Source organism: Penicillium cinerascens (assembly GCF_028974065.1).
Source record: "Penicillium cinerascens strain IBT 15544 chromosome Unknown contig_16_segment0_segment0, whole genome shotgun sequence".
Taxonomy (NCBI): domain Eukaryota; kingdom Fungi; phylum Ascomycota; class Eurotiomycetes; order Eurotiales; family Aspergillaceae; genus Penicillium; species Penicillium cinerascens.
In genome coordinates, this window is record NW_026695286.1 from 3,515,837 (window position 1) to 3,540,971 (window position 25,135).

At 52.2% G+C, this 25,135-nt stretch overlaps 9 protein-coding genes across 9 annotated transcripts; 3 read left to right on the forward strand and 6 right to left on the reverse strand.

The window, feature by feature from the left end:
* Positions 1-1,280: 1,280 nt before the first annotated feature.
* Positions 1,281-2,321, reverse strand: N7498_001325 (uncharacterized protein; the record flags this gene model as incomplete). The annotated part of the gene is made up of 1 exon (XM_058448388.1): positions 1,281-2,321. The coding sequence occupies one exon, from the start codon at positions 2,319-2,321 to the stop codon at positions 1,281-1,283; it is 1,041 nt and encodes a 346-aa protein (XP_058313799.1).
* Positions 2,322-2,704: 383 nt separating this feature from the next.
* On the reverse strand, positions 2,705-3,444 carry N7498_001326 (40S ribosomal protein eS8; the record flags this gene model as incomplete). Its single annotated transcript, XM_058448389.1, has 2 exons — positions 2,705-3,236; positions 3,371-3,444. 2 exons carry the CDS (start codon positions 3,442-3,444, stop codon positions 2,705-2,707), a joined length of 606 nt encoding a protein of 201 aa, XP_058313800.1.
* Positions 3,445-4,058: 614 nt separating this feature from the next.
* On the reverse strand, positions 4,059-4,712 carry N7498_001327 (DUF2470 domain-containing protein; the record flags this gene model as incomplete). The annotated part of the gene is made up of 1 exon (XM_058448390.1): positions 4,059-4,712. The coding sequence occupies one exon, from the start codon at positions 4,710-4,712 to the stop codon at positions 4,059-4,061; it is 654 nt and encodes a 217-aa protein (XP_058313801.1).
* Positions 4,713-5,397: 685 nt separating this feature from the next.
* On the reverse strand, positions 5,398-5,856 carry N7498_001328 (uncharacterized protein; the record flags this gene model as incomplete). The annotated part of the gene is made up of 1 exon (XM_058448391.1): positions 5,398-5,856. One exon carries the CDS (start codon positions 5,854-5,856, stop codon positions 5,398-5,400), a length of 459 nt encoding a protein of 152 aa, XP_058313802.1.
* Positions 5,857-7,133: 1,277 nt separating this feature from the next.
* Positions 7,134-7,975, forward strand: N7498_001329 (uncharacterized protein; the record flags this gene model as incomplete). Its single annotated transcript, XM_058448392.1, has 2 exons — positions 7,134-7,864; positions 7,969-7,975. The coding sequence occupies 2 exons, from the start codon at positions 7,134-7,136 to the stop codon at positions 7,973-7,975; spliced, it is 738 nt and encodes a 245-aa protein (XP_058313803.1).
* A 784-nt stretch (positions 7,976-8,759) lies between these two features.
* N7498_001330 (putative plasma membrane phosphate transporter Pho87) lies at positions 8,760-13,752 on the reverse strand (the record flags this gene model as incomplete). Its single annotated transcript, XM_058448393.1, has 8 exons — positions 8,760-8,905; positions 8,965-10,087; positions 10,137-10,894; positions 10,933-11,339; positions 11,544-12,000; positions 12,587-12,962; positions 13,033-13,365; positions 13,438-13,752. 8 exons carry the CDS (start codon positions 13,750-13,752, stop codon positions 8,760-8,762), a joined length of 3,915 nt encoding a protein of 1,304 aa, XP_058313804.1.
* Positions 13,753-14,154: 402 nt separating this feature from the next.
* N7498_001331 (F-box protein) lies at positions 14,155-16,009 on the forward strand (the record flags this gene model as incomplete). The annotated part of the gene is made up of 3 exons (XM_058448394.1): positions 14,155-15,227; positions 15,299-15,733; positions 15,793-16,009. The coding sequence occupies 3 exons, from the start codon at positions 14,155-14,157 to the stop codon at positions 16,007-16,009; spliced, it is 1,725 nt and encodes a 574-aa protein (XP_058313805.1).
* Positions 16,010-16,487: 478 nt separating this feature from the next.
* N7498_001332 (nucleolar and coiled-body phosphoprotein 1 family protein) lies at positions 16,488-17,828 on the reverse strand (the record flags this gene model as incomplete). The annotated part of the gene is made up of 2 exons (XM_058448395.1): positions 16,488-17,711; positions 17,784-17,828. 2 exons carry the CDS (start codon positions 17,826-17,828, stop codon positions 16,488-16,490), a joined length of 1,269 nt encoding a protein of 422 aa, XP_058313806.1.
* Positions 17,829-18,532: 704 nt separating this feature from the next.
* Positions 18,533-22,965, forward strand: N7498_001333 (GTP-Rho binding exocyst subunit SEC3; the record flags this gene model as incomplete). The annotated part of the gene is made up of 3 exons (XM_058448396.1): positions 18,533-18,701; positions 18,895-20,882; positions 20,938-22,965. 3 exons carry the CDS (start codon positions 18,533-18,535, stop codon positions 22,963-22,965), a joined length of 4,185 nt encoding a protein of 1,394 aa, XP_058313807.1.
* Between the last annotated feature and the right edge of the window lie 2,170 nt (positions 22,966-25,135).

Here is a 25,135-nt window from a genome sequence, read left to right on the forward strand (position 1 = left end):
ACAAGGGCCGGATTGTTGTGAATGGCCTGTACAAAGAATTCCGGAGCTGCAGATCCTCATGGGAATCAGCCGCTTCGAGCTTCGCTAAAGCAATGAATAGCCAGATCCCCGCGGGATGGCGTGCGGTTCAGCAATGTAGGGCGTCCGCGACGATGTTCCAGAGAGGTGCCCGCTCCACCGTCGTCCCACTACACCTGGAATGTTCCCCGGTAAACAGAGAGTCCTACGATCGGGCCCTTGCTTGGAGTCGGGTTGTTTGGTGATTGGCGAAGGAATTGTAGAGTCCGGAAATATAGGGCCGTCGATGTAGTTGATGCAGTTGGTTCAATTGCAGGCAACTGTGTTGCGGGCGCCAAGGGTGTGGAGCTCCACGTCAACAGCGGTAAGTTTTCAATACTCTCCAGGGCCCAAGGTAGAGTTCACAATGAATCGAAAAAGTCGACATCATCAGCAATCCCATGGATTCGGCGAAACATGTCCTAATCAGCGGGCTGGTTCACCCAGCACGCGCATCTAGGCCTCTCAAACGGTCACATTCCAGTGCTCGGTTGAGGCTGGCCTCGTTGCCCTACGTCTCGCCGTCATCAGACACGGTACAGGTGACGACATCCGCGGCCATGCGAGCAGTGGCTGGGAGAAACGTGGATGGCGTCCATGTACAATTAGTTCTATGGGAATGGACGTACGCGATCTATCTTGCTACGCGTGCCCTGATGACGACATCGACACGAGAAAATATTCGAGGGAAAAGTAGACTATACTGATAATGCAGATAACTTCAAAGTCGGTGTTGCAGTCCCGGGCTCGGCATTTATTAGTACTCACCTATGTAGTACAATGCGGAAATATCGACGCTGGTAAAATGGCTTGCGGTGCACCCTCGTCCACAGAGGTCTTTCCAACCCATTGCTTCGAATTCTGGTGAAAGTAGCTATCCCCAGTGTAATAGCGATGTGTAGTAGCGATACGATGCTAAGCCCTATTTTAATAATTTTGGAAAATGCGAGATATATTTTGTTGGTGTTCCAGATTGCCCGGTTTGTGGTTTATGATAGCCGCTGTATATATAGTGGCTATCCCACCTGAGCAAAACTTAGCCACGGGAGTGATACACTGCGAACTGACTCGGGCTTCCCAGAAATCCGATTTTTATTTTCATTGCCCTTCAAATTCAATATTGGCTTTATTCGTCTCTTGTTCTTGTACCATGCTCAATAGGTAACGGGAGGTACTTAGTGTACAGAAAATACATCAAGTCATAACCACATTCAGCTAATTCACTACTCCCCAGCAAGAGGAAGATCCAAATCCACCACCCAAGGCGCATTCCTCGGCTCATAGCCAATAGTACAAATACTCGCGTTAACAAAAAGCGTCTCCTCCCCAACCCGTAACGGCCGCTGACTCTCCGTACTAACATCATAATATGCACCCCGTTTCTCAAGCATATCTTCCATATCACTCTGAACGGGCTCTTGCTTGATCCCATTAGACGCAAACGCATTCCACTCGCCGCGGATAGCGCCCCATCCTTCGTGGATATGCCCAAATAAATATACCCGTGGCCGGGCGCGTTCAGCTGCACGAAGGAGGTGCTTACATCCGACATGAGTTTCTGGCGGGACAAAATCGAGGACGTGTGCAGGTGGGCCATGTGTTAGCATGATATCGACGGCCGGGAAGTCCGGGACAGGGTTTTGCGGAGAAGGCTTATTGCTTCCCGGTAACGCAGGGTTGAATCGATCTGTGGAGCGTTTGTAGCCGAAGGCCCAGTTGCAGAATTCGGGTTGGTAAGGCGAGGCATAGACGGTCAATTTGGCACCGCTGGATAATGTGAATGTGTGGGTGCCTTCTTCCAGGTATCTTATCCCCGCTGCCACGGCAGATTCGTTTGTGTAGAGGTCTTTTGCGAGCTGGCAATAGGCTTTCATGTCTTCGAGTGGAGGAGTGTTGCTTGAGCGGATGCTCTGCATGAGGGGCTTTTCGTCATCCTCCAGATATGTGTCTTGGCCACCTAGCCGTTCGGGTCGGCGGTGTCGGAAGTAGCCAAAGCTTGTGAAGTGGTCTTCGTCTAGTGTCAGGTCGTGGTTTCCGGCGATGACTAGTTTGAGCTCTGCGTCGGCGGCTTTGAGCATCTCCACCGTCTCCTTGTGCTCGATGTGGTAGCCGACCTTTGTGAGGTCGCCCGCATGGAGGAGGACATCGGCTTTGGGGAGAGGGTAGCGGTATGGGTTATTGGTTTGTTGCGGAGGGTTCGGAGAGAAGGTGTGGGTGTCGGAGATCATACAGATGCGAGTTTTAATCCCCGCCGGCGGAGACATGTTGAGGGTACGTTATGAATGGGTAGGTAATTGAGAAAGTACTTGAGCATCGGCGATGGGGGATGTATATGATGAGTTAAACCTAGACCGAGGGTAGAGGGAGTGTTGAGGAAGTTGGAAGTTGGCAAGTTGGAAGCGGCCTACGGCGGGGAGAAGAGTCAACCCCGCAACAGAAAAGACTACACGAGACACATGAGACAAGTAACATAAACAGGAATCATTTCCTTGGAATTGACGGCTCAGAGCTCTACAGACATTCGCATCCGTGGATGCCCAGATCATGAAAGTTTTCTGGTAAACATAGCTGAAACTCCGATAATCACCCGTGCAACGACAATCCACGCGGCCTCCATACCGAATGGGTTTCCATTTTTGTTTTTCGTTTACTTGCGGATCGCCTTCTGGTAGAAAGCGAGCTCATCACCCTCAAGGATGTAGCCGTCGACACGGCCGGACTGGCCGGGGCGGGAAGCCACAACGGCGAACAGACGGCCGGACTCGAACTGGCGCTCGATGGCACCCTCAACCTTGCCCTGGTCGGCGAAGCGGGCAGCCTGCTTCTTAACAACGGACTTGCTCTTCTTCTCCTCAGCGACCTCGGACTTGCCACCCTGGCGTCTGCGGCCGACGGGCTGGCCGTAGTGGGCCTCGTACCATTGACGGAAAGGAGCGGCGTCAATCTGGACGACGGCGGACTTGGTCAGGGTGTTTGTGCGGACCAGCTCGTTGTTGGAGGGGTGGAAGGAGACACCGATGACACGGGTCTTGCGGGAGATACCCTCGGAGCCCCAGGAGAAGTTACCGGACTCGAGACGGAGAGCACGGAACTTCTGGTTGCCACCACGGGTGCGGACCAAGTGGATGCGCTTGGTGCCGATACGGGTGTTGGAGGGCTGGCGACCCTTCTCGAAGGCTCTGTTGGAAAGGAATCACCGGTCAGAACATGTTCGCCAAGGTAACGAGTTTATTTTCCATCCCAATAGCACACAATCGTCTCCCTTCGGGGGAAAAAAAATAACTTCAGGACTCAATTGACGGGAATTCCGTACCTCTTCTTGCGGTAGAAAGCACGCTTGGCACCAGTGGCGCTGCGCTTGTGGCGCGAATCACGAGAGATACCCATATTTGCGGTTGATGGAGGGGTCTGGTATAGGCACAGAAAAATTAGAACTTGATCGGTCGGTGTGATGCTCCTGCAGATTCTAAACACTTCTGAATCGTTCGAGCGAGAATGCGAGGCGTGATTCGGTTGTTGACGATGTTGACGATGTGTGGGAGAGGGTCGAAGACGAGTGAAGCAATATTGAATTGAATATTCCCCCAAAGTAATTTTTTCGCACGAACGGCCTCGATTGTCGACTCAAACGAAGCAGAAAGGAAGGATGCAGGAAACAGGGAGGTATGCGAGGGGAACTCACCTCTAGCCGTGCAGCCCTTCACCAAAAGCAGAACGGTTGTCGATGGGTGTCGTTGGAAGTTGCGGTCGTGGAGTCCGTTGAATTTCGCAGGGCGCACTGTGTCGCTCGCTTGTGCGGTTGCCCTAACTTGCACTAGTCCCAACGTGGTTTGGTGGGTAACAGTCGGATCACATGACTACGCTGCTGACTCATCTTATTTTCGCCACTTCGGGAAGGCACCCACCGGTGCTAGTTGCTCTTGGAAGTACCGTATGTACATGAGGTAGATTTCTATGTGCGCACACTTTCCGACATTTCATCTATCTTGAAAGTTCTGCTTCTACAGGTTCTTTCCGCCCTTCTTCGCCCTCTCCTCCTTGACGATCTGCGCGATCCGCTGGAATGTTCCGAATCCCTCGATGAAGCACGAACCCATCCAAGTGCACCACAGTCCCGACATGAAGGGCACACCGAGCGGCTTCAGTCGGAGGATAGCCAGCAGGGCCGACTCGAAAATGTGAATACCCAAGACGGCCGGGAAAAGGAGCGGCTGGATATTGTAGACAAAGTGTGCAAAGTCGGGAACATACTTGTATCCCAGGTTCTCGTAAACAAACGAGCCCGGCAGGAGGTTGCTGCGACGGAAGCAGCTGACATAGGTGAACAGACACAGGCCAAAGATGACGGTCTGTACACCTCGGGGTGCACGGTACTCGGCGAGTGTGACGTCGGAGCGACCCAGTCGCTTCAGACTGTCGTTGTGCAAAGCGACCAGGCGGCCGCGAGCCTCGGAGAAGTCCTTCATCGGCGGGACCACGGGGACCACGTAGCGTGTGCCCTGGGCACGCAGGATCAGGCTATCGAGACTGAGATCCTCGAGTGTGGCACCATTGGCTTCACGGGCGGTGATGTCGCAGAAAGCTTGCAGGTACAACTGGAGCGAGTCGCCGTGATCGGCGTTCATGTGTTTGATGACGAAGTCCTTGCCAGACATTGTTGCGATTGCGATTGCGGTTGCGGAGAAGAGAGACAGAAGGGATAGTGGTGTAGTTGCTCGAGTTGAAATTCAATTTCAAGATTGAGGGGTGTGATCTGGAGGGAGTAGAAAGTAGATTCATGGATCGGCGCCAAGCCCCGGACCTCGGCCCTCGATTCACGGTTCCCCTAAACGTACACATGTGCACGATCACGGTGATCGGGGCTGCACTCGGTCTGGATTGAAATGTATTGGGAATCTACGTGATTGGATCTTGCGGACTGTTCGTTGACATTCATGGATCACTTGATTGCTCGGGGACGGGGATATATACATTTAGTAGTACACCGGTGAATCGATTCTTGCCCGATCACGATCACGACAACGACCATACCACGCCAAGGCTCCGAGATATCCAGAAGAAAAACAACAAAGTTATTAAACGACCAAGAGAAGCGCTCTATAAAACGGACGCTGAGCGGAACAAGCGGAACGATGAGGCAATTGGGGGGGGGAAACGGAAAGGAATCGATCGTGATCATCGTAGCCGTTCGAGGGATGAGATACTGCGAAGATTGGAAACAAGGCGAAAGGACTGGTTGATTCAAAGGAAAAGGAGGCACCGGGGATCATGCACTGCAGCCGAGATCAACTCCTAATTCCGACATAAGTGGATGTGCAAGACAAGGAGAGAGGGTGCAACTTACATGAGAGCAATGGTCAGATCACCGTGGATATGTGCCTTCAGCTCAATCTCAATTTCCAGATTCAACTCCAGCTTCAGCTTCATGCCCTCCTCATCGAGGAGGCTTTTCTTTTTCTCGTCGATCACGTTCATGCCGCCCGACGGATCCGAGTCTTTGGAACGCTGCCCGCTGTAGGGCTGCATGGATTTGCCCTGGATCATGTCATCGTCGGAATATTCGTCGTCGTATTCGTCGGAGTAGTAGTCATCATCGTTGGAGTATTCCTCGAGTTCGTCTTGTTTCTGGGGCTGTTGTCGCCGGCGCTGGAGCTGCTGGTTCTTGTTCTTGTTTTTGGTCGGGACGGGCTGGTCCTCTTCCTCGTCGGTGTAGTCATCGGCGCTGTCGTAGTCGTCGTCGGAGTAGTCCGGCACCTGGAACTGCTTCTGCTTTTCCTGGGTCTTTTCGGCGGTCGCCATGATGAACGTGAATGTGAATGTGAATGTGAATGTGAATGTGAATGTGAGGACCCTAGAACCAGTATTATAAAGATAGGGCGAGGATGTATACGTCCAGGGACCGAGGGATCAAAAAATGGAGGAAGAAAAGATGGAAAGCGGTGATATGATATGATATGATTCGATCCGACTTGAGGTCAGGAGAAACTACGCAGTTCCTATGGCCGGCAAGATGATAGACCAGGACTATAATGACGTTGGGGGCGGTTGTGTCGCATCTCCACCCAGTTTGCTTCGTCACATTGAACTTGGGGGACCACCACCGGCGTCATGCGATACCGTTGTCATACCCGACCCTACGATACCTAACTTACCCGTGGAGCCACGCAGATTTCTATTCTCAGTAACGGGCTGGGTCAAGGATCCGTAACGCGTCAGTTCGGCTGAAATCCTGGCTGGACCGTGGAAAAGCGCGTGCCTCGTGGCCCGAACCAGGCAACATATGGCGCCGTTGTGGCAACTGTGGCTGATCCATGTATCTGGACTTCAGTAATTCAAGGATCCCTGGCAAAAGGACTGCTCCGTGTCGTCATAAGCATCGCTTCGTGCCGTGGAAAGACGGCTTACGTCTAATTAATATAAAAAGTGGATCTGGAGAAGACCGGTTGGACACATGCCATCTTGTCAAAATCCTCCGCGTGGCGCTGATTGGCTTCGTGCAACCCCGTTGTATTGGAGTTTTCCTTTCTCGACCACTCACCGTTGCCAAGGGTCCGACCGACGTGCCTTGTCCAGATTGCACCCGTATTTAGTGTGCCGATCGGACACGCCCGTTATTCTTTCGGCCTGTGCGCTGCGCCTTACGGAGCCCTTCCAGGTCTTGATCCTTGTCATCGACCAACGTCATATCACTCCACAAGAGCATCTTCCTCCACCCTTGCCATTGGACTCTGTGACCAGACGCTCTTCTCTGGGTGTACCGTTGTAATTATTCTGGGCAATTTTGTACCTGCCCTGAACAGCCGGTCAGACACAAATACCCGTCTGACGTCTGAGGCGGTCCTCCACGAGCCCGTCAGTGCAGGTTTTTTGAGTTGATCCGATGGTTCCATGATATAAACGGCACGGGCGTAGACGTGTCGTTGTCCTGCATACATCATATACCATACGGTGCAATTACATACCTTCTTCATAACCCCCCCCCCCTCCCTTCGCACCAGTAACGCTTTGTCCATCACCATCTGATCACTTCATATTGCCCCTCGTCCCCTCTCTCGATTTCTTCTTTTCCTTTCACCATGGCCGATCAGGAACCCTCTACCCCCAAACCGGAGTCAACTACCTCTACCCCCAACAAGCCTAAACGTGCCCCTCCCAAGCTAGGCAAGAAGTCTCCTGCCAAGCAGCAAGAACAGACCCCGCCGCCTTCAGACCAAGGTCAGGAACAAAGCTCGGAAGAGAACCAGCAACCCGAAAAAGGTGCTGAGAAGAAAGACCAAGACCAAGACCAAGACCAAGAGGACCAACCAGAAGAGCCGGAGACTCATAAGCAAGAGCCCGACTCCGAGAACGAGCAAGAGCCTGAACAGAACGACGAACCTGAACCCGAACCTGAGCCCCAACCTCAGCCGGAACGTCGTCGCAGACGCCCTCGTCGTCAACCAGAATCAGACGCCGAGTCTATCTCCCGCAGCATGGACGGTGAACCACAGCAACGTCAGCGCACCCGTCGCACGCGCCGGCCCCAACAACAACAGCAACAAGAGCAGGGCAGTGACGGAGGCCCTCTCGGCGGTCTCGGCGGTGTAGATCAAGCCGGCCAGCTCGTGCAGAACACAGCCGGCAATGCCCTGAACGGAGTGACCGGGTCTGCAGGCAAGGCCGTCGGCGGAGTTCTGGGCGGAGGCGACAAAGAAGAGAAGGATGATGGCGGCCGCGATGAGCAGCTGCGGCTGCGACTGGATCTGAATCTGGACATTGAGATCCAGCTCAAGGCTAAGATTCACGGTGACTTGACACTTGGTTTGCTGTCAGTATTACCCTTTCTTGAATTCGTCATCTTCCCCCTTCCGATTCTTTTTCAAGACCTTTATTTTTTTCTCTAATGTGCAGTTCCGCTGACTGACCTTTTAGTAATTGATTTGTCTGGCCTACAGTGGCTAGAAAGAGTTCTTCTGCCTATTTTTATGATGTCCGCAATGCTCTGTCCTATTAGCTACGCGCTGGTTATTCGTTCGTATTTCCGAACTTACGGTTACGGTCACGGTGATGCAAGATGCAAGATGCAGGAGCATGGCTTAGTTTAGTTTCGGTTATTTCTGTGTTGTCTAGGCTGTTCATTTCCCTAGACCTGCTTCGGCTGCTCTGGTGTCTGGTCTGTGTGTCCTAATGACCATTTGAAATGTACAGTACTTTAGTCTTTCTGCGTATAGCAGCTGGGATTGGTGAACGACATAATGAAGACTTGACGTGCTCTACTTTTCGACTTGTGATTGGATTAGCAATTTATCTGCTGGTTTGTTTGGTTTTACTTGGGCCGGTGAGAAAGAGTAAGATCGGGCACACTGCGTGAAGTGACACGTGTGACACTATCTATAGCCCGGGCTCCGAGAACTCCATATCAAGTAGAAACGTCTGCATCCAGAAAGAAAATGACCAATGTATCCATTACTTTCGGTAACCGAGATAGGTCTACCTAGGTATAATGCAGTGTGACGGACTGCCCTATCCGCCAGTCTACTCGTGCAACCAAAACGTCCACGTGAAGCAGTAGGCTCACTAGATAAATCAAACCAACCGGTGAAGAACCGAGCCAAATCGGAGGACGATTAAGTGGCGTATATGCCATCTTTTCTTTTCTACTATTCTCGGAAGTGAATTCGAGCTCTCCCAACCAGCTCCTTTATTGATGCAAGCAGAATAAATTACAGCCCCGCGATGTACATCAGCCCATATCCGAGGGTGACAATCACCACAAAGGCCATGAGACTTGATGGAATACCACGGGTTAGGAAGTGGCGGACCTGGAGGTACCGCTGGCCAGTTGTTGGCACTTCAGTCATGATGGCGGCTAATTTGTAAGAGTTAGTATAAAGACCTCGATACTGATTGCGAATTGGAGTAACTGACTCATGTTGGGGAAGCCACTCGTGGGCAGCGCCATCGCAACCGAGCACATCAGTGCACTTGCCATGACCAATAGATTCGGATGGGGGTTCTCCATGTTCACGCCGATTTGGCGAACCAGAGGCAACATGATCAGAGCCGCAACGGTATGAGAAATGAAGGTCGCAATGACGAGGATCAAAGCCGAGAAGACGAGAAGCACACTGTAGAGACTGAGATCCTCGACATGGGCCGTGATCCCGTTGGCGATGGTATGCAGCAAGCCGGATGAAGTGACGGCCTTACCCAGACACAGACCACCTGCAGCGAGGATGATTATTGTCCAGAGAAAGTTGTTAAAGTCTTCCTTGTTGAGGATACCTGTGCCGAAGAACAGCACGAGAGGGATAATGGCAATGACGCCCATGTCGCCGAATACATGCTCGAGCTGGTGACTGACACACCAGAGCGCAATGGTGACAAGAGTGACCGCGCTGATAAAGTACTGAATGCCTGTGAAGCGATCCTTTACTGGGCGCATGGGAATGATGGTTGTATTGCGGCCAGGCTTGAACGTCGCAAGCAGGAGTCCCCAGATCAAGAAGATTGAGATAATGCAGACGGGCAGCGAAACGAAGAACCAGGTGCCCCAGCTGATGCTCGGGTACATGTTCTGCAGCGCAATGATATTTTGTGGCGATGCAATCGGGGACGCTGCACCACCAACATTGGCCGCCAGCGCGATACCCAGCACGAGCGCCTTGGCGAAATTGGAATCCGGAGACAGATTGCGCAGCAGAGGCTGAATGATCGAGTAGCACAGCACGGGCGAAGCGACGTTGCTGATCCACATACTCAAGAACATGCTCACGAACATATTCGTCAGCAGCACGGCACTGGGCTTTGATCCGGCTTTGCTGAGCACGAGGATGGCCATCCGACGGGCAATATCGTACTTCGATAAGGCTGCCGCAATTGTGAAACCACCGAGGAGAAGCATGATCACAGGAGTCCACATTGATGCAAATACCACGCTCGTTGCCTCCTTAGGACCCAATCGCTTATGCGGTTTATCTTCAGACCGCATAATGCCCAAGACGACGACCAAGAACGGGATCAAAAGTGAAGTCACGAACAGAGGAATAGCCTGCGAAAATATCAGCAACTGGTTAGAAGTAAGGACCGTAAAAACTTACCTCGGTAGCCCAAAGAATACTAACCAGCACTAGCATTGCCAAACAGTTCTGTTGCTCGGGCGTTCCCATAATTTGCAGTGAGAGAAGAGCACCGAACACAGAAATACTAAAGATCAAGGTGCCAAAGCTCAAACTACAAAGCCACAACGGGAAGTGCATCCGACCAAGCGGAGTAGCGATCTCTCTCGTGCGAATTTCTTGCTTGTCGCCCTGGCGCCGCGCAGTAGCAGGGTCTTCGTCGCCTCCCAGAAGAGTCTGACGAATACCGACATTGGCAGCCTGAGCACGACGTTCAATCTCAATCATCTCGCGCCAAACTGTGTTTCGCTCCCAGACCACATGCTCACGCAGGTGGAGGCGCAATTCACGACTAGCCAAAGATCGATTGCCCTTAGTGACGATGTCGGCATAGACACCCTGCACGTCGCTGATGTGACTATCAACAGCAGCCATGGTATTTTCGGTAAAAGGCATCGCCGGGTGAACGACTGAGTTCAAGTAGTCCCGACGCAGACTACGGAACAGAGTCTTGTCGTACTTCTTCAATGCCTTTGCAAAGCCGGTCTTGTTGAGTTCGATGAACGATCTCAGCTCGCAGAGAGAGACGTAAGCCTCAATGAGACGCTTTTTCAGTGACACTCCGGTATTATAGAGAATAAGGAAATCCTCGTCAGTCAAGTCGGTATCCTGGGGCCCTCGGCTACTAGCCGGGCCAAAGAAAGCCGAGTCCACCATGTCATCTGGGTGAGCCTCCTCCGCTGTAGACTCTCCATCAGTCGTCATGTGAGCGTGGGACAGTTCGGGGGGTGTTCCTCATCGCTATCCCCATCGTCTTCACTGCCGCCACTGGACCGACGACGCTGATTGATTCCATAATTTTGAAATCCACCAGTAGTTGCGCGGCGGGAATTCGAACTCAACGTCCTGGCTTTGACGATCGTCTCGCTAACTGGATCCATGTTGAAGCCGTCCGTTTCGGAGATATAGACCAAAGCCTCCCGAACCAACTCATCTGTAAGTTGGAAAATTTCCTCCTGTTTCTGTTGATAGAAGGTACAGATCTTTTCTAGCTCCACATCAAGGGCACGCTTGAAGATGCTATCGGGGTTGGCGACTTGATGGGCGCCAAGCAGCGGAGCGGACTCGACATCGCCGCCATTTCGTCCCTCAGGTCGATTGTTGTGCTTCTCGAGGGTGTAGATCCTAGCCGTCGAAACACAGAATTAGCCGAATGAACGAAACTCGAGTCCCATACCCAGCTCATGCATCTACCCAACCCTGTGCAATGTGACACCCGCGCCAATGTGCATGTCAAGATGCCCACGAGACCACGACCACGGTACACCCCCAGAAAAGGAAAGTGGTCACTCCGATCAAAACATCAGATGAAGCAAGAGGTTAACTCACAGTTTCTTAAGATTGCTGTACGCAATGTAGTTAGAACTCCAATCCGGCACCGCATTGAACTGAATGCTGTGCGAGAACTTCATCTTGGCTGCGGTCTCGGGGTCACGGTCAGCCCGAGGCCGACTTGCGTTTTGAGCCCGGCGTCGAAGGGCCTCTGCCCAGAACCTAAGTCGAGTGAAGCGGGTGGCCCGTGGGCGCTGTTCGTCCGACGGAGCTGCCTTCTCCTGCTCCGCTTCTTGTCCAGATTCAAGTCCCGCAAGCGACTGTGAGCTAGTAGCAGGTGCAAAGGGCCGATCGGTGCTTCCTGGTCGTCGCGTGCGAGTCGATGCGGATTGGGGCGCGCTTGAGGCGGGCGGGTTGCTGGCAGGTCGGAAGTCGGCGAGCTCGAAGGATTCGTGACTGGGTGGAGGAGCCACCGTCGAGCTGGGGCCGGAGGGAGATCGACCGGGGCGAACAACTGTCCAACAGGGGAGAGGGGTCCAATTGTAAAAATGGGGAGGTTGTGCGGGGCGACCCAGGCAGATCAAGCGATGGTCGGCTGGGCCCAAATTATGTGGGTTGCACTGATGGTCAGGCTGGAACTGATCGTGCGCGGATGATCGGTTACTCGATTCTGGGTTCGGTGCTGCGTTTTATTCTCCGAGACAGGTAGGCCGTGAGCGCAAATACGGTAGCAATGGCAAGCTCCTGAGAAACGATATTGCCCGATCTGGAATGATTTTGAGTTACGCTGAGGTAAGCGTATAAGGGCCTTATTTACCTAGCGGGCGTGCGATACAGTTTACATCTATAACCTTTAGATTCTACTAGCATCGTTTCAGGGTTGTCGCTCAGCTATGAATATGAAATGATACAGATAATGCTAAGAGATGGTAAAATTGTTTAAATGGTAAATGACCTTGATATACTACATGTACAAATGCTGAAAAGAGTGCCTAGAGACCATGAACGAACCCCTCAACCCAAAAACATAATGAAACACCAAAAGGGATTAGATCATCTGCGACGAGGCGCAAGACCCAGGTTGGCACGGCCAGAAATACCCATCTTGTGCTGCCCGTCTCGGCGGTCCCACACACCACTTCGGCCCTCCGCAACCGCAACCAACTCATTTGCAACACGATGGGCCAGCTGCGCATCTCGTCGCTTCTCCGAAGCATCGATGATCCACTTGATAGCCGCACGGCGGCGCTGGCGCAGGTTCAACGGGTGAGGGACTTGCACGGCAGTACCACCACCGGCAATACCCTTCTGCTGACGAATACGGAAAAGAGGAGCCACCGAGTCAACGATCAGTGTCAGGTAGAGGACAGGATCGAGAGGAAGCTGAGGCGCGGGAGGTCCGCCAATAAGAGGGCGGCGGGGGTTGGGGTTGGGAGCGGAAGAGGTGCGAAGGTGGTCCAGAATGATAGACATGTTCTAAACAAATGTGTATTAGTCCAGGTATTCAGACAGAACAAAGTTGCGGGGTAGGACGAGGGTGCCATACGTTCTGTGCCCGGGCCAGCTTTCCGTCTTGCATCAACATCTTGGTGAACTGCTCCTGCAGCGAGTCGTAGCGCTTCCGGAAGTTCATGGTCTTGGTAGGGACCTCTGGTGCATCAAACTTCAGGCCTGGGTTCCGCTCGATGGCCTGCGAGTTCACCTGCTCGATCATATCGGCAAGAAACGCAGCAGACGCATCGTGATTAAGAGAACTCTCCACGTCAGGCTGGCGACTGCGGGCGGAGGTTGAGAAGGAGCGGGAGCCACCGGACTTCTTGAACTGCTCCTGCATGACCTTGGGCATGTGCTTCATCGCCTTCTCATCGCGCTGGAGAATCTGCTCGCCAAGGACAATTTGTTAATGACCATCCAATACAATCACAGCGAGGAATGCCGTGGCACTACTCACCTCCTCAACCGGGGTTCCTTGTTCCAATTCCGGGCTTGATGGCTGGCCGTCACAGCTCTTCTCCTTGTTCATAATTCGGTCGATCTCGGCTGCCTCTTCGCTGACATGAGGCAGTTGGTCCTGTGTTGGAAACACCTGCTCATCCGGATTGGGTTCCTTCTTGGACGAATTCCATCTTTTTTGGGCAGTTATCGACTGCTTGGCACGGAACCGAAGGGGGAGAGGGATACTGGGTGACGCAACAGAGGGGATAGTGGGCTGGCGGAGGGCCGAAACAGCCTTGCTTGCTGAGAAAAGGTTCAACCGGGGCGGCATTTTGTGAATAGTAACCCCTGCGACAATGGTACTGGGGTATAATTGAGATTGGATGTTGGCGGAGACTCGTCGGGATGCGGTCTGCAAGTTTTTGGGACGTGCTTAGTCATTATATCATCACCACGCATTGGATCTAAAACAAGATAAAGCCACAATCGCTGTGAGAACTTTGATCTACAGCCTCTCAATTAGCTTCCCCACATTGGTTGGTATCATGGTATCCTATTCCATGTCATTGTAATGACCATCAGCCGTATGGTCATGATTAATCAGTGAGAGGTCTCGGAAAGCCTCCTAAGGTTGAATTCTGACGTGCCGCACCGCCGCCGAAGTAAATCTGTGGCCATGAAATTGAAATTCCTATGACGATCCTCGCCCACCCCCCTCCAACTGGCTTCCATCATGCTCTCTGATCTTCCCTCGGAAATCATTCTCCATATTGCATTACATCTTCCGACTGCCAGCTCATTGACACATTTGGCACAATCCTGCCATCGATTATATAAAATTGTCTCGGCCGAAGAAGCAGCCTTCTTTCGAGCATTCGTGCAGAAAAAGTTCCCATCGACGAACACTTCACCGTTCTGGAAAGATGCAGCGTGTGCTCTCACATCTCGCTCGCGAGCCCTGGACAGACTGGGCATTATTGGCCGATTCGTCCTGCCGGCTGAGAACATGACCCGGATCGGCTATCATGAAGAAACGCGACATGATAACCCCACTCTTGGATTCCGACCTCCCATTGACTCTTACGAGAGCTGGAATGGCGAGTCCTGGGCGGAAAGGAAAGAAGTCCTCGCCTGGGGCGCTGGCCATCGGCTGCTAATGCGCACCAGGCAGTCTGGAAACAGACCACGGGAAAATTGGATTGTCTTCAATGACAAGCACCATGTCAGCAGTTATGATGATATCTGCGGCCTGCATCTTCTTGGGCCAGAATCTGGTGGCAAAAACGCCGATATAGAGCACCTGATTCTTGGTCGCATTCGCGGCGATATTATTCGCCTGGCTCTCTCCGCCAGTGACACGTCCTATGAGAAAAAGCAGAACTTCATGACAAATGGACTGAACCTCGACCGAACGGATCTAAGTGATGGTCCAGAGCCTATTCTCTCAGGTCATTTTGATAATGGGTCTATCGCATTGTACCATACAATTACCGATCGAGAGGAGGTTGAGCCGTTTGCGTGGATTGAACCAACTACTTTGTCACGAAGTCGATATTCAAAACTGCTGTCATCATCACGAATTGCCGTGGCCACGGGGAGAACGCAGGACACCCTGTCAATTTCAACCGTCTCTCCAGATGGCATATCCCCCGTCCGACAGATAGGCGTGGATTCACTGGACATTGAAAACCAAGTTGGTCATCCAGCGCATAGTACTGTGTCTGCCATTGCACCTCTCAATTCCCACCGACTCGCCGGTGACCCAGGCAATGTGTTCCTCTCAGCTTGGGGCGATCGAACCGTCAGGTAAGTTGTCCGCAGTTTGCTCAAGTTATACACATCTTCCAACACATCCTCTAACCCGCCTTTGCTATCAGACTTCACGATGTTCGCTCTCCGCACTCTTATGAAACAACCTACATCGACACCACGGACCCAAACCTCACATACTGTGTACATCCACTTGCCAATGACAGGTTTCTCGCCGGTTCTGGCGGCGATGCTTTAGTCAAAATATTTGACCTTCGCATGGAAAAAACATACGACTATCTCGACGCTCAAACTCCGCACACATCATCTCAAAGAGCCAGTGGCCCTCGCAAAGATTTTTCAATCTTCCTTTCCTCGCCACCACCACCACTGTTCCCACAACAGAATTCTCGTAATCGCAGAAGAGGCGCATACCGTGGCCCGATTTACACCATGTCTATACCGTCTGTATCTTCGCAAACAGTGTACACTGGCATCGTGGACGGCGTCGTGCGTCTAGACTTTGCATCAATGGACGACTTAGCGGGGCCAGCAAAGGAGTGGTACGATCGAAATCTTGATCTCAATCTTCCCTATCAGAACGAAACGAGCGTATTCCCAGCGCCCGATCAGGGGGAGTGCTCAGGCTAGCCGGGTTTGAGCGCCCAGATCCAGAAGATCTGACTACTACATCCAAGTTAAGAACGCAGAGTGAGGGGTTGAGTCTCAACGCCGAAGTCAATCTGAAGATGGATGATACGGGTTGGGATTGGCGATGGCAGCCGCTTAGTGAACCCGGTGCTTGGAGACGGAGAGATGGACAAGTACTCGGTGATTAAGTATGCTACTTCTTTACGCATCGCCAATGCATATATACCCAGGTGGCAGAGCTAGAACTCTGACCAATTGCGTGAAGTGAAAATGAAAAATAGATTTACAGAAGTGCAAATAGAGTCCCCATAACTTTTGTGATATTCTAGGAAGGTGAGCAAATATTAACAAGCAAATCATGTAGTGAGCAGATTTATCCAGAGCTCCTTAAGCGCCATGCTGAGTAAAATGGGTGTAAAGCGTTCACGGTTGGATCAGCAGCCTTGGGGGTAGACGCAAAAGACTGGTTGCAAAGAGCAATCCGAATAAGGAGCAATGCAAGGCAATGAATCTCGATTGCGCCGAAATGTAGCCTCATTCCCAGATCGAGATGTTGGGAAAGAACCGTGTAGCCTTTGTATTGTTGAACAATATGGAACGGGAGAGGAACAGCAATTGAAGCAAATTATATTGTTCCACCATATGAGATCGGAAGATTGATATCCTTTAGTCGTCGAACTTAAAGGACTTGCCGCCAGAGATATCAATGGGGCCACCGCGGTAGGAGCCGCGCTTCTTCTTGTTCTTTTCTTTGGTGAAGCCCTTGCCACGGGTGACCGAGAGGTCTGCAAAGGCACGATCGGCGTAGGCATAGGAAATGTAGTCGTTACGGGGGCCATCGAAGGGTTCGGCGCTCAGAGCAGCCAGGGGAGTGGGGCGAGCACCGACGTGCTTCTTCTTGGCCGGGCCGTTTCCAGGGACGGGGCTGGCGCTGGAGGAGGGAGTCTGAACATTCTCCACGGGCTTGTTCACAGCCACGGGTGAAGCAGACAGAGTAGCACTGGTGTCAGAGTCGTTGCGGGCAACGGACACGCCGCCGGTCTTCTCGTCATCCGAGCTGTCGGAGCTATCAGAAGAAGACGAAGAGTCCGAGCTGGCCGAGGAGGAGGGCGGCAGAGGAGTCTTCTTCGCTTCCTTAAGAGCCTTTGAATCGGCCTTCTTGGTAGATTCCTTCTCGGACTCGGAAGAATCGGAATCGGAATCGGAATCAGAGCTAGAGTCAGAGCCAGAGTCAGAGCCAGAGGAGTCGCTGGAGCTGCTAGAGCTGCTAGAGCTGGAAGAATCGGAAGAATCGGAATCAGACGAGGAGTCCGACGAAGAAGAGTCAGACTTAGTGCTGGAGACCTTGGCTTTCTTGGTCTTGGGAGCCTCGTCCTCTGAAGAGTCAGAGTCAGAGCTAGAGTCGGAGGATGACTCGCTGCTGGATTCAGCCTTGCGTTTCACACCGGTCTGCTTCTTCACAGCGGGGGAGGGAATCGGAGCCGCCTCTTCCTCGCTCTCATCGTCGGCGTCGCTGTCAGAGCTGGAGCTAGACGAAGAAGAGGAAGAGGGGGAGGACGCGCGCGCAGCCTTGTTGTCTTTCTTGGGGGCATCTTCCATCTCGACGTCAGAGTCGCTGGCATCGCTGTCCGAGCTAGAGCTGCTGTCGCTGTCGGAATCGCTGCTGTCACTGCCCGAGCTGGAGGATTCGGAGGAATCCTTCGCAGCAGACTTCTTCTCCCACGACTGGAAGATGTCCAGGAGAGACGGGACATTTTTCACCTCGGTCTGAGCCTGGCCGGCCTTCTTTAAGTCCTTTGCAAGGGAGGCGCTGGCACCGGCGAAGCCATTGTCGAACAGGAAGGAAGAAACAGCCGCAAGCAACTGAGGGGAAAGGGTACTGGGATCGCCCTGTAAATCAGAGAACCTGTTAATCACGTTTCTCTTTGATCAAGCGGCGCAAAAAGAGGGATCTGTAGTTACCTTCTCCACCGAAGCCTTCTTCTTGTCAGTTGAGATCTTGGCCATGGTTGCAATCGAGAATATTCCAGTATCTCAGGGCTAAGAGGGACCAGGGACTGGAACAACGAGGCAGAAAGAGCCAAAAATTGCAAATTTGTCTATTTAGAAAAGACCCTTCCAGGAACCGACAAAAAAAAAAGTATATACCGGGCGGTGAAGAGACTTGCGCGACGGTGATTGGCCTTTACAAAAGTGGACTAGCGCATCTCCCGTCCAGTCACATGACCAGAGCTGCTGTCATCTCAGGTATCAAAACAGCCAGATATCCAGAAGTAAACCACGGAAGAGGTGCAGACGGATATCAGATTAGAGCCAAAGCTGTAGTAGAATGCATGGACCTAGATGAGTAACGGTCAATTCACAGGCACGGGCCATCCCTAGCTCGGAGAATAGATGTAGCCGTAGCAGCCGGATCAACTCGATAACCCGCTCCCATGCGCTCTCCGCCCGCTGCCCGCAACCCCAAACAAAGTGATGAGCTAATTCAACGTCCATCCGGCATTGCATCAACCTCGCTCCCTCGTCGCTTCTGTGTTTCCTGCGATTGATCGCCGTGCCTGCCCTGTCAACCTACGTCAATTCGGACTTGGGGCACGGTGCGCGCGGGACTACTTGCTATATTTGAACTCGACCTCCCGGCCATGTCCCCTTGATCTTGCGGATTTAATAACGGATAGCGGTGTCACCCTATTTTGGGCAGCGACGCGATAATGAGCGGCAGAGATCGTCCTCGTCCACCTCCGCCGAGCGATGCACGGCGTGGGGGCGACATGCGTAGCGGCGCGAGCGATGGCTCTATGTCCAGAGCCGAGAAGTTTGAGGACGAGAAGAAACGCATTATGCAGAGTTGCTACTCGAAAAAAGATGCCGATGGAACTTGTACGTGAAAAAATCCCCTGCCCCTCGGTGCTTCCAAGGGATCATGCTCTCTCCCCTTTCTAGGAGATGGCTGCATGTTCCCTGTGACGTTTCGGACTATGCCTCGTGGCTGCTATCTCACCGTGGTCCACTGTGTCGCGCCACGTTTCTAAGCATTTTCCAACTCACCGATTCATCGCTAATGTCTTCGCAGTGGTTGAATCATATATCACGCATGTCCGCATCGTCGAGGATTCCGCCCATCCATCCGCCCCTGCCCCGCCGGATTCAGCACCCCAGAATAAGAAACCTCGTGTCATCATCATTTCGGTTCGAAGATCTGGCCGGGTACGAATGCACAAAGCCCGTGAAAACAACGACGGGTCGTTCTCCATTGGCAAAACTTGGATGCTTGACGATCTATCCGCAATCCAGTCCTACAACGCCTTTGTTCCGAAATCACCAATTGAGCAACAGCATAAGGAATGGGCAGGAAGTGTTGGGTTTGTCGTCACAGTGGGAAAGCCGTATTACTGGCATGCCCGGACGGTCAAGGAGAAGGAGTTCTTCATTGGCAGTCTAGTGAAGATCTTCAAGAAATACACTGGTGGCAAGATTCCAGAACTCGTTGGATTTGATGAGAGGGAACGGCAATTGCTTGCCGCGTCTGGATCCGCTGCACCTGTAGCGCCGCCAGGACGAGGCGTCGGTCTTGGTCCTCCACCGGAACCCTCAGCGTCTGCGCAGTCGACTTACAGCAGCCGCGAACCTAGCCGGGATGCATCACGAGAAATCAGACGAAAGGCTTCTGAGGACCCGACACTTCGAAGCCAGAAGAGTCGTGAACAGTTGTCCCGCCCGTCTACGGCATCCAAGCCCGCTCCACCTTCATTCGGCACGCCTCCTAATGCGACCCCTACTGTTCCTCTGCGGCCGGACCCCAGGAGCAAAGAACCTTCTAATACTTTCCTCCACACCTCAGATGAAAGTGCTAATCTCACAGCCCAAGTCCCCGAACCAAGCTCATTGGGTCCTAAGCGCAGTACTGATGGACTACGGCCTACCACCTCCGGTTCAATGACGAGTGAGAATCGTGGTATTCCTTCGAGCCCTGGAAGCAGCATCGGACCAAAGTCACCATATCGTGAAGGTGTCGAGAAGGCAGCTCCCTTGGACCAGACACCGCGTCCTTCTCAGGACAAGACTGCTTCGGACGCTCTTTCTCCCTTGGCAACGACAAATACTGCCATCCCGATTCCCCCACGAGAAGCAGATGCGCCTTCATCGCCGATTGCGGTGGAACCCGAAGTGGCAGCTGCCGTTGTGGCAGCCGAAGAGCCACCGAAACCAGCCGTGGAAGAATCGAAAACACAAGCACCAGCCATTCCTCCGGAGCCAACAGAGGAAGAGTATGATGCACATCGACCTGGACTCGGCCCGATGATCAAGAAAAAGACGTCCGCCAAGGATGTTGCAGGTGCTTTTCGAAAGGCGGCCAATGCTTATGGCGCATTCAAGCCGCGGCCTGGTGGAGCCGGAGAGAGACTCCTTGCAGCGGCAAAGAAACAGCAGGCAGAAGAAGCTGGATCGGATGGAATTACCGGCGTCTTTCCTGCTCCGTCTCTCACACGATCTAGCAACGAGCCTCCGAAGAGTCCCGTGGATGAACTACTCTCTAAAGACCTCTCCCAAGAGCCCCCCGCGGCTGCGCCGCCTCCCGCAGAACCTGGCACTCCAACGGTCGAAATTACTCAACCCGCAGTCGAAGAGACCCCATTATCTCCGGTTCTTCCCAAAGAAGAATCCAAAGATTCTTTGACAGACATCGTCAAGATAAAGGATCGTTCAAGAACGCCTTCTCCGGCAGCCCAGGCCCGTAACAGAAGACGCCGCGAAGACCATACTATTAAATACTGCCAAGCCCTTGGAATCGATCCCGGTGTCCTTGATGGACGCGGCATTGAATTTGATGATATCCTCACTGACCTGGGATGGAATGGACGATTGAGCGATGAGCAGAAGATTGAGGACCTGGAAGCCGATATTCGTCGTGAGATCGGCCGCGTTGAGGCGACTAGCTGGCTCGGCAATCTCGAACAACAGGAGGGGAAGGTGGAGCAACTGGCCGTGCTCATTGACAAGACGATGGAAGAGTGCGAAGAACTAGAAGGCCTGCTAACACTGTACTCCCACGAATTGAACGTAAGTGACAAAGTCCGAATACGCAAGGTTCCCCATGCTCACCACAATATGACAGACCCTTAACGAAGATGTGGCATACATCGAAACGCAATCTCAAGGTTTGCAAGTGCAAACTGCAAACCAGAAACTCCTTCAGACTGAGCTTCAGAATCTCCTGAAGACGTTGTCAATCTCCAGCAATGAGATGCGTCCTCTTAAGGAAGCTTCTCTGAGCAACCCCAATGCTCTAAGAGATACCGAGGCTGCCCTGTCGACGCTATATAAGGCTATGCTTATGATCGATGCTGATATCGGGCAGAATAAGAAGCGCCAGGCCGATGCTAGTGTGGGAGTTTATGCCAACACCGAATTCGGCCAAATGCGTGCCATCAAGGAAAAGAAAGAGGAGTACCGCTCTGCTGCCCTGGTATTCTTGCAAAGGGTTAAGCAACACATGGGACTGGCTTTCAAGATGGCAGAACAGAAGCGCGCTGATGCGATGGCATCGGCGCCTAGAGATCCAATGAAGCTGGACAGCTCCGCAAGACAACAATTCCGTGGGGAAGTCTGGATGTACAACCCCCTAATACTATTTGCCCGGGAGGTCAGCATGTCCGAATGGCACAGCCTCGTCAACCTCTACGAACAACAGTCCAAGCCATCTTACCAGAACGAGTTCCGGGATAATAGCACGGCTTGGAAGAAGACCGCCAAGAAGCCTACTGGAGATGAGCAGGAACTCCTTTTTACACATCAGGAGAAGGAGAAAGAGGGCGAAGGCATTACCATGGCGGCCCGCAAACTCACCGTTCGACGCGGCAAGACCATTCGCGCTGCAGCTGGCCTCCGGTTGGCTTCCAGTGAAAAGAAGCAAGGCAAGGTTGAGCCTTACGAGGCTTTCGCCGGAAACCTGCGTGAGACGTTGAGCATGGTTAGTGAAGAGCAAAACTTCGTGGTGGAATTCTTCCACCTCAACTCTCTTGCCACTGCCGACTTCTCAGACTTGGTGGCCGCTGCCACTCCCGATGTCCGCCAGTGCCCAAGCTTTTCCACACAACAATCCCATGACCCCGACCGACAAATGGCGAAGAGAGTTGAGCAGATCATGGATGAAGTCTTTTCTTTCTGGCCAAATGATCTGCAGAGCAGCGTGGACTGGGCGCTGCAGGCCGATCCCATGCAAGGAATCGGCATTCTGTTCGCTTTGGAGTCCGCCATGACCGAACTTGACGATACTAACCAAGAGTTCATCATCCACACCCTACAGAAGGTCCACTCTCGCCTTATGGGGCTGTTCAATCGATTCGTCGACGAACAGATCCGGGGCATTGAAGACACCAAAGTCAAGATTAACAAGAGAAAGGGGGTTATCTCCTTTATGCGGGTATTCCCCCACTTCTCTACGGCCGTCGAGAACATGCTGTCGCAACCCTCTAGCGAGTTTTGCGACATTCGTATCGGTGTGAACGAGGCATACGACCGTATTAACCGGGCCATGTGGGAGTCGCTCAAGTTCATCGCCAAGGAAGCGCCCGGCCAACCCCCGGGTGTGACTGCCAGTGCGGGCGACCCCGAAGACAAGGAGGTGCTGAACTACCACATTTTGTTGATCGAGAATATGAATCACTATACCGAGGAGGTGGACGTACATAACCTCCCGGTGCTCCAGCGGTGGATGGACCGAGCACACCAGGACTTCAATGAACACATGAAGCTTTATCTCGATGCAGTGATCCATCGACCCTTGGGCAAGCTGCTGGATTTTGTCCAGTCCATCGAAACCCTGCAGGCAAACGGCAATGCAGCCGACATTGAAACGCGCGCCAGCCACTCACGCATGGTCGCAAAGAAGGTTCTCTCTTCGTATGACTCAAAGGAGGTCAAGCGCGGCGTCGAGATGCTCAAGAAGCGTGTCGAGAAGCACTTCGGTGACGCCGATGACCCTGGACTCAGCCGCAGCCTGGTGATCAAGGTCATCCGGGAGTGCGAGATCCGGTATGAACAGGCCTATGACCGCACCCGGCGCATCATCGACACCGTGTACGACGGGCAATTGGATCTGGAATGGCGCAAGGAAGACGCCCTGGCAATGTTCCGGAAATGAGCGCATTGATTTTTCCCCTCCCTTTTTGTTGTTCTACCATGCGTGGGATTATGGAGCATTGGGTCATCAGCTGGGCGCAATTGGGTTCAACCGAGGCGGTTCATGTCACATACAAAGCCCTCGAATATAAGCAATTCACTCGCGACGGAGTTTCATAATGGTGTCATACCCTCGGGTAGTACCTTACATAAGTCTACCAAGTAATATTAAGCGCGGAGTTTGACAGCTGAAACAATTGCTTGTATAGAATAACCTTCTCCTTTAACCTTTTTATCGTTTCCAAGTTTCTTACCCAATACCTCTGAACATCTCTTCAGACAACTGTCAGAGTGACCAATCCTTGATAATCCTCGTTTATCGTGTTCTCACGATCTGCCCCGTCTAGAGGGCAATGATTGGCGTACGTGGGCGCCCGGGGATCCACCTGTTCGATGCCATCGTATCTCTCCAATTTCACAGCTCAGGGGCACGCTCTGGTCTGTGCTTCCAGGCCGATGCGATTGCAATTCCGCTGAACTTGACCTGTGACCGTATATGTGTGCTGGAGAATCATAGACGAGGAATCATAGAGCTCAAGCTATGCAATCCTGCCTATCTAGACGTTTAAATGTAATGTGTGGGCTTCCGCGATAGAGTACGTACAGTGGTGTAACATAAGTATTTGACCTCGAGTACTTCGGCCTAGGACCCACTTTTCTAATACTGCCAGGCAGAAACCTCTGAAATTCAATTCAGTCTAATAGCTAGTATGCCACCCCTCATACTTAATAACATCAGCTACCCTGTGAGGCATAGTTTCTGATAGATGCTTGAATAATTCAATATCTAGGCCTTCCCAGGCTTCCTGTGCAGCTTTTAGCAATAGATCTAACGTAGATTCGTTGTTCGGTAGGCGCATTAGCTCAGGATAACGCTTAAGAATTTCGGCTTTTAGCAGCGCCCAGAGGTTCTCGATCGGGTTTAAATCAGGTGAATAAGGAGGCCATTCCATAATCTCGCAGTTAAGCTCATTAAGAGCTTCCCGTACAATATATGCAGTATGAACGGGCGCGTTATCTTGCTGAAAAATAGCATTATTATCAATACTATTAAGTAGCGTAGGTAAGATACGCCGATAGAGCTCTTCAATCGTACGTGAAGAAACACCACCTCTTCTAGACGTAGGATCTCCGAATAATGGAATTAGGCCTGATCGACGCGGTAAGCCAGAGAAAGCAGCCCAAAACATCTGCTTAATTTGCTTCCCTCGCGCCGGAACTATCTGAACCTGAGAGCCTTCTTTTGAATGCTGAAAAAGCTGGTCTTTTGGACGTGTAAACGTCCATTCTTGCCGCTGGCCTATTCCACGTTCAACTGTACATTCGTCTGACTAGTAGACGCGGGCCTAGTCTTCAGGAGTGAAGTGTTGGTATTCGAGTGCCTATTGAAGCCGTTTCGTAGCATGTTCAGGCGTAAGTGCCGGACGCTGCATTTTCCTCCATTTTCGAAGACCCATTTCGTGGGTTAGACGCCAAATTGACTGGCGATGGACCTTAAAATCGACCTCTCTAAGTAGATCTTTAATCAATATCGATGGCTTTTCTTGTATAGTGTCGTAGATATAGTCACGATCCTCTTCAGTAAGCTTCCTTGGAGCGCCTAAGCGTGGAAGGCTTTCTTGTTTTTGACGCTTTGCCTCTTGGGTAAGGGTATATTGAATTGTTGAGCGTGGAATATCGGGAAAGCGCATCTTCTTAATGGTTGTTGCACCCCAGCCATTTGTAGCGTGTAATTCGCAGATCTTGGCCCTAGTAAGGCAGTCAAGCTCTGGGCCTCTCTTCCCACGTATAGGAGGCATAATAAGGTAAGAAAGACTGCTATAACGCGTTAACTGTAGCGTATATGTTAGCAAGCGCGTTGAAACGCGAGGTGTGGTGTACTAATAAAGTAGGCGGTATAATAAAGCGGTCAGGCTAAAAGTGGATCCTAAAGTACTCGAGGTCAAATACTTATGTTACACCACTGTAGCTCCCTCTATCTCGGGCTATGCTTCATCTTAACAGCAGATTGAAAAAAGAAGATATCGAGGCATTGTTCCAATCTCACCTGTAGCATCGTCCTGGTCGCGATCCAGCTCTAGCAGTAGCTATCCTCGTCGGTTGAAACCTGCATCGGTGGAGTGCCAATTGGG